The 8,308-nt window shown below is 44.6% G+C and overlaps 1 protein-coding gene across 1 annotated transcript in view; it reads left to right on the forward strand.

Annotated features, from left to right (window-relative positions):
* Nucleotides 1-8,308, forward strand: part of LOC140359286 (bone morphogenetic protein receptor type-2-like) — a 51,233-nt gene that overhangs the window by 30,537 nt on the left and 12,388 nt on the right. Inside the window, exons 6-8 of the mRNA XM_072444146.1 lie at nucleotides 2,464-2,552; nucleotides 3,276-3,509; nucleotides 4,027-4,141. Of these exons, the coding sequence (XP_072300247.1) occupies nucleotides 2,464-2,552; nucleotides 3,276-3,509; nucleotides 4,027-4,141 (438 nt within the window). The remainder of the gene's footprint in view (nucleotides 1-2,463; nucleotides 2,553-3,275; nucleotides 3,510-4,026; nucleotides 4,142-8,308) is intronic.

Below are 8,308 nucleotides of genomic sequence, written 5' to 3' on the forward strand. Positions count from 1 at the left end.
TAACCTAATACTGATGTGCAATTCTGTCATATGTGCAATTGCTGTTGGAATTCATGTGCAATCTATGTGCTGTCGTGACACATATTCATGTGCAATTACTGTCGGGATCACATGCAATGGTATTTATTTGTCTATGGGAGTTTTTATTTATTTATAGGAGATCTTCTACTGAAAGTGTTTTTCAGACTTCCTATAAGTGATCTGTTCTTCTGGATCTACCTCTGGATCTACCTGCGTTGCACCAATGAAATTTCCCCATGTGGGACAATAAAGGAATATCTTATTTTATCTTATCTATTATTTCTTTTTCATTTTTGTTAACATTTTTGTTGGTTTGATTGGGTTCAGTACCATTCACATTGAAAGATGCGACTTGGGTTGATCGTACCGTTGTACCGTTGACAACTTTAGAATATTTTTAATCTCTCTGGTCGAAAACAACAAACACACAAGAACCATAAGAACACAGAGCAACTGGAAGGGTAAAAGAGAAAACAAAAGGGTTCATGCAGGAAACAGGCATTGAACCCAAAACCTGATCAAGAAAATGATCATAAAAGGGAGCAAAGTCCAATCCTAATGAAGGGCCCCCAAAAAAACTCTCCAGACAACCCAAACCCTGACACCAATCCTCTGGATTATATATAACCTCCCTAGCTCACCACACGCCCAACTGCACTCTGCATTTACTTTAAATTTTCCCACAAATCCAATCAGCTCCCCACCCACCTGGAGAGGGCAAGGACTCCCCACCCACCTGGAGAGGGCAAGGACTCCCCACCCACCTGGAGAGGGCAAGGACTCCCCACCCACCTGGAGAGGGCAAGGACTCCCCACCCACCTGGAGAGGGCAAGGACTCCCCACCCACCTGGAGAGGGCAAGGACTCCCCACCCACCTGGAGGGGGCAAGCCACCTTTTTCCAGTCGAGAATCATGGCCACGGATCTGGAGCTTTTGACCTTCATCCAAGCTGCTTCACACTGCAAATCGTCCCAGTGCATGTTGAAGGTCCAGGCTTGATGTCCATCAGGACACCACGAGGGAGGAAAGCCTCCTCCAAATCCACAAAGCACATGTGGACTGGTTGGGAAAACTCCCATGAACCCTCAAGCACCCGATGGAGTCTAGGGCTGAAAACCACACTGCTCCTCCACTGTTCGACTACCGGTCAGATCCTCCTCTCCAGGACCTGGAATAGACCTTATATCGGGGAGGCCGAGGAGTGTGATCCCTCTTTATTAGGAACACACCTTCTTGAACAGAGGGACCACCACCCGGGTCTGCCAGTCCAGAGACACTGTCCCGACCGCCACACGATGTGTCAGAGACGTGTCAACCAAGACAGTCCTACAACATCCAGAGACTTTAGATCCTCAGGGCGGATCTCATCCACCAGAGCCACTGTGGAGCCAACAACATTGACTTCAGGCTGGGTGATGGACGAGTCCGTGTCCAGGTCCTCAGTCTCCGTTTCCTCTTCGGAAGACATGAGAGCGGGATTGAGGCGCTCCTCAAACGATTCCTTCCACCATCCGACGACATCCCCAGTCGAGTTAAACAGCTCTGCCCCCACACCATAAACGGTATTGGTGAAGAGCAGAAGACTTTCCCAGAGACTTCCATTCATTTGAGCAGATACAAGCATGGCTCATGGCTGTGGCATGGACTCTTGCGTACAGGACGATGGTCATGCAGTGCTTTGCCCATTCACTCATTCACTATTTTTGTCATAGCAGGAGTAAGTGTGTGACTTTTGACTGTTTTTTTGCCAGGGGTGACTTGCAATCGCCACTGGCGACGGGGCACGTGTAGTTTACATGATTGGTCGAACAGTCACACGCTGATGCGGAAACAATGTTTCCCATTTTTCAAATATCATAAACTATACATTTTTGGAAAGCACACGCTTTGTCATGGTGTGGGTCCCTGGTCACTGACGGGCACTTTTGCACTTTCGCTGCCGTGTTTCACACGGCCTTATGAAACTAACAGGCCTCTCACCAGCTTGTGGTGTCAGGCCTAATAATTCATAAGTTTTTCCTCAAAAAAAGGCACTGGGAGATCTCTTCTTCTGCCCAGAGGTGCAGTACAGAGTCTTATAATAAATCCGTGCTCCATACCTGTTCAGGGCTCCTGGTCTTTGTGGCCAGTTTACCTTTTTGAATACATGTGCCTCTTTATTCTGTGGTGTCACTTGTTAGGCCTGTCTGACCGGTGCCTTTTGAGACATTCCATCTCATTCTTTGTTTAGTCATTGTCCTTTTGTGTCAGGTTTTCTTAGTTAAAATGTTGTATTTGTTAACTTACTTTTACATAACAATTGTGGGGTGGTTGGACACAAATGCTTAGTAAATCTAGGCCTATGTTTCTGGAAAGACGCTCAGCTGCCGCAGACTCGGGTTAGTTTGGACTTAAGGGACAGCGCTTCATAAATAATTCTGTATATAATTGTGTTTTTTCAGGTAAAAAGAAGCTCAGTCTTGGGACTCTAAATGTCCCGGAGACCTCGAACGCATCATGTGTGAACATGGATGAGCTCAAACTGTGGGAGGTGATTATCCTGTGTGTGTGTGTGTGTGTGTGTGTGTCTGTCTCTGTGTGTGTGTGTGTCTCTGTGTGTGTGTGTGTGTGTCTCTGTGTGTGTGTGTGTCTCTGTGTGTGTGTGTGTCTCTGTGTGTGTGTGTGTCTCTGTGTGTGTGTGTCTCTGTGTGTCTCTGTGTGTGTGTGTGTGTCTCTGTGTGTGTGTGTGTGTGTGTCTCTGTGTGTGTGTCTCTGTGTGTGTGTGTGTGTGTCTCTGTGTGTGTGTCTCTGTGTGTGTGTCTCTGTGTGTGTGTGTGTCTCTGTGTGTGTGTGTGTCTGTGTCTCTGTGTGTGTGTGTGTGTGTCTCTGTGTGTGTGTGTGTGTCTCTGTGTGTGTGTGTCTCTGTGTGTGTGTGTGTGTCTCTGTGTGTGTGTGTGTGTCTCTGTGTGTGTGTGTCTCTGTGTGTGTGTGTGTCTCTGTGTGTGTGTGTGTGTCTCTGTGTGTGTGTGTGTGTCTCTGTGTGTGTGTGTGTGTCTCTGTGTGTCTCTGTGTGTGTGTGTGTGTGTGTCTCTGTGTGTGTGTGTGTGTGTGTCTGTGTGTGTCTCTGTGTGTGTGTGTGTCTCTGTGTGTGTGTCTGTGTGTGCGCGTGTATGTATGTATGTGTGGGCACTTATGTGTGTGCGAGGTGTGTGTGTGTGTGCTGTTGAACTTGTATACAGCCCTGCCTTGACCTCTGACCCCTGTGTCCTGGCAGATGATTGGTCGAGGCCGGTATAGCTGTGTGTACCGTGGCACCCTGAGCGAGCGCAGTGTGGCGGTGAAGCTCTTCTCCTCTGCACACCGACACAAATACATCAATGAATGTTACACCTACAGCCTTCTGTCGCTACGGCAACAGCTCAACACAGCCCGCTTCCTGTGTGCAGACGAGAGAGTGGACAGTGAGGGCTGCACACAACACCTCATCGTCATGGAGCTCTACCCTCATGTAAGCACCTCCTCCTGACCCTCAAAGTACTGGAATATAACACACATAATCAAATAATACTACAAAACAAGTCAAAGTAGCTCAGTCAAAATATTATTAAGTTAAAAATAGTAAAATATAAATGTACTTTTTCCATTTTCCAATGGAATGATCCAACTCAAAGCTTGTTACTGTGTGTAATGTTAACACGTAACTCTTTATTATGAATTATGTGTGAACATAGTTGTGATTCTCTAAAAGCATCTGCACAAATCAAGTCTCTGAGAGCAAGTACTTTGAACCTTTTATAGTATAAAGAGTATAAAGACTATAGTACAAAGACTTTATAGAGTATTAAGTAGAATATGTATCTTTCAAGTGTAGTGGAGTCAAAGTATTAAATTCTACATTTAAAAGTCCTTTAATTCAGAGCGCGCACTGGTGCTGTGGCTTCTGCAGCTCTCATTATGACTCTGTTATACTGTGATAACCTGGAGCTGGTGATAGCATGTTGTGTCTGTCCTGTGCCTGTCTTTAGGGCTGCCTGTCTCACTTCCTGTCCCACTCATCTGTGGACTGGAGCTCCTGCTGCAGGATGATGCTTGGGGTCACCAGAGGACTGTCCTTCCTGCACTCGGAGCTCCTCAGTGGAGGTAGAGCTTCACTCACTGTCTGCAGGACCAAGAGTCATTTTAATGTCATTGTCACAAGAAACTACAAAATTACATTAGAGCATCAATCAGAGCGGCATTTAGTGCCAAATATGCAGAACGTATACATTAATGTAAGGCACGTAGAGCATGTAAACAAGGCACTTACGGCATGTACACAACAACATATGAGAGAGGTAGTTCACAATAACAGTGACCATGGTTTAGTGTTTACAGTGTCCAGTGCACAGTTCTATGTCGTATGTGCTACGCCCTCTACGGGCTTCGTCCACTCTGCTCGTCCACTCTGCTCGTCCACTCTGCTCGTCCACTCTGCTCGTCCACTCTGCTCGTCCACTCTGCTCGTCCACTCTGCTCGTCCACTCTGCTGCGCCGATCATGTGAGGGCTCCTCCTGGACGCAATATAAGACACGTATTTGACACAAACACCCTCTTTCCAACTCAGCTCCTTGGGAACTTCATTAAATTGAAGACAAGAAGAGAATTGAAGATTGGACTCATTGCAGCTTTACAGGCCAAACACATTCAGACACACCTCACCTGGAAGTAGCGTCTCAATCTCAAGATTTGTGTGGCAGGGGTTTACCTTGTCTGAAAAACTACTCAAATCAAAGCGTTGCTGGTGTGACCCAGAATATGAAGCTCAATGATCTTATACTGAGAGTCATGTGGTGCCGGAGGTTCCTGTACAGGTCTTATACTGAGAGTCATGTGGTGCCGTGGGTTCCTGTACAGGTCTTATACTGAGAGTCATGTGGTGCCTGAGGTTCCTGTACAGGTCTTATACTGAGAGTCATGTGGTGCCTGAGGTTCCTGTACAGGTCTTATACTGAGAGTCATGTGGTGCCTGAGGTTCCTGTACAGGTCTTATACTGAGAGTCATGTGGTGCCGGGGGTTCCTGTACAGGTCTTATACTGAGAGTCATGTGGTGCCGGGGGTTCCTGTACAGTTCTTATACTGAGAGTCATGTGGTGCCGGGGGTTCCTGTACAAGTCTTATACTGAGAGTCATGTGGTGCCGGAGGTTCCTGTACAGGTCTTATACTGAGAGTCATGTGGTGCCTGAGGTTCCTGTACAGGTCTTATACTGAGAGTCATGTGGTGCCTGAGGTTCCTGTACAGGTCTTATACTGAGAGTCATGTGGTGCCGGGGGTTCCTGTACAGGTCTTATACTGAGAGTCATGTGGTGCCTGAGGTTCCTGTACAGGTCTTATACTGAGAGTCATGTGGTGCCTGAGGTTCCTGTACAGGTCTTATACTGAGAGTCATGTGGTGTCTGAGGTTCCTGTACAGGTCTTATACTGAGAGTCATGTGGTGCCTGAGGTTCCTGTACAGGTCCTATACTGAGAGTCATGTGGTGCCTGAGGTTCCTGTACAGGTCTTACTGCAGATGACAGACGCTTGAGTCATGAGGAGGAAGTGAAGAATCCCTGGGTCAAATCTGTTCTTACAACATGGAAGGAGCTGATCAGAACAAACTAAACACACATGTTACAATCTTAAACTCGTAAAGTTTTATGACCAAAGGTTTTGTACCAAATAGAACTGAGACTCAAGGTCTGGAGGACAAAAGGTCTAAAGGTTTTTCACCAGATGTAAAAGAGAATCACATGAAAAGCTTTGATATGTTGAAACAATCCTTTGACTTGGACAAACAGGACTTTAATAGGTTTTATAGTTATTACAATCAACAATTTAAACAAAGTCATGACCATTATAACCCTCTGATTAAGATGTTTATCAAGGCTTATAAATCAGAACTTTCAAGGGGAATAATATCTAAATTATATCAATGCATTTCTAATCTGGACAAATACTCGACTAAATATATTACAAACAAATGGGAAAGAGAAGGTAAACTTGTTTTGACAGATGAAGAGTGGGAAAGACTGTGTCCATCTCAGAGGAGGAGCTCAAGTCTCAAGTCTGGATGGAATACTGTTGGAAAAATGTGTCATGACTCCAGGTCAAAAGGTCAAAAGTCATTATTCAAAGGGAAATGCAACTGTTGGAGAAACAGCGCCACCAGGAGGCAAACCACTGTCACATGTTCTGGGACAGTCCTGTCAATCACAGTGAGTGAAGTTCACAAAGCTCTGCCACTGTTACAGACATTTACCCCTGAACTTCAGAACTATGAACTATGAACCTCAGAACTCCTGGACACAATACATGGATACTTTAGAATGTACTTTAGAATGTACTTTAGAATGTACTTTAGAATGTACTTTAGAATGTACTTTAGAATGTACTTTAGAATGTACTTTAGAATGTACTTTAGAATATACTTTAGAATATACTTTTGGCGGAGGGAAACAGCCCATCACAAAGACTGGACTGAACAGACGTCAAACAAATGCAGAAATTACATTCAGACTTCATTTGGAAATAGAAACATTGGGACCATTATTTTAATTTAAATATTTTGTGATTTTGTTACCGGCACCAGCCCTAGGGGTAAACTGGGCGGTAGCAAATGGTACACAGCTAAAGAGTTAGACTGTGTAGCCAGGAGAATATCGCTGTGGACAGATGAGGGAGACGAGTCATTCCATGCACAGCGTGTTTAATTCTGCTTTTCAATTATCATTCAATTATCGTATACAATCAATAATTAATAAAATTATAAATGACAATAAATAAATTAACAAACATTTATTTGGCAAAAGACGATAAAAGAATATCTAAATTGACTCAACTTAACAGATATACATAAATAAACGATAATATATAAATAAAAATACAGGTAACTAAGGCACGCACGTGCACACACACAAGCACGTTGGCAACATGTGCCTGCAAATGGCGGCAGCTACTTTAACAGTCTAAACTAATCAAAATGTATAATCAATTGTAACCTTTTGCATGCTACCAAACGGTTGAAATTGTCCAAATAATACTTTTACCTCTGCACATGGCAGACTCATGGCAAAGTTTAAACCACGTGTTAAGTACACACAAAAACACATTTAAATTTCACAAATCACATCAACTACGGTTTGTTCCAACTCTGCATAACACATATATTACATTTAACCAAGTTTAAGTCAAAACAACGGAACTTTTGGTGATTACCTGTGGACAGGTGAGGGAGACGAGTCATTCCATGCACAGCGTGTTTAATTCTGCTGCACATGCGCATTGTCTCGCTCTAATCCCCACAGGAGCGCTTAGAGCACCATCTGCTGGATGGATGTCCCAAAACTTAAAGACACAGTAGCCAAAAATACAAAAAAATAGAGGGGGTGTCTGTTTCTATATAAACTTTTGAATATAGCGTTTTCAACCTACTACAATTTTGTTTTTGAATGTTTAGTTGATTTTATTTCTGTTCCGGTCACTTTTATTGTGTTCTGTGTTTTTTGTTTGTTCTGTTTCTATACATTTGAAAACTGGGGGAAAAAAAGGGGACACTTAAAACAAAAAAAAGTGTAGATTTGCAGAAAGGAAATACTTGATTAAAATGTTTTAAGAAATAAATGTACTTTTTAGGGATAGAGAAAAATGTATTTATTGTTTGAAAGAAACATTTATTTGAATAATCGCAATTAAAATTAACAATTAGTCTGCTCCAAATAAAGTCTGTTTGCTGTAACTCGACCCAACGCTTTTCAAGTGGGTCGGTCAAGGGGTCAGAGGCTTCAACAGTCCAGGGGTCAGAGGCTTCAACAGTCCAGGGGTCAGAGGCTTCAACAGTCCAGGGGTCAGAGGCTTCAACAGTTCAACAGTCCAGGGGTCAGAGGTTTCAACAGTCCAGGGGTCAGAGGCTTCAACAGTCCAGGGGTCAGAGGCTTCAACAGTCCAGGGGTCAGAGGCTTCAACAGTTCAACAGTCCAGGGGTCAGAGGCTTCAACAGTCCAGGGGTCAGAGGCTTCAACAGTCCAGGGGTCAGAGGCTTCAACAGTCCAGGGGTCAGAGGCTTCAACAGTCCAGGGGTCAGAGGCTTCAACAGTCCAGGGGTCAGAGGCTTCAACAGTCCAGGGGTCAGAGGCTTCAACAGTTCAACAGTCCAGGGGTCAGAGGCTTCAACAGTCCAGGGGTCAGAGGCTTCAACAGTCCAGGGGTCAGGCTTCAACAGTCCAGGGGTCAGAGGCTTCAACAGTCCAGGGGTCAGGCTTCAACAGTCCAGGGGTCAGAGGCTTCAAC

The sequence above is a fragment of the Eucyclogobius newberryi genome, unplaced genomic scaffold (assembly GCF_026437365.1).
Source record: "Eucyclogobius newberryi isolate DKJ021-1_F unplaced genomic scaffold, fEucNew1.0.hap1 SCAF_14, whole genome shotgun sequence".
Taxonomy (NCBI): domain Eukaryota; kingdom Metazoa; phylum Chordata; class Actinopteri; order Gobiiformes; family Gobiidae; genus Eucyclogobius; species Eucyclogobius newberryi.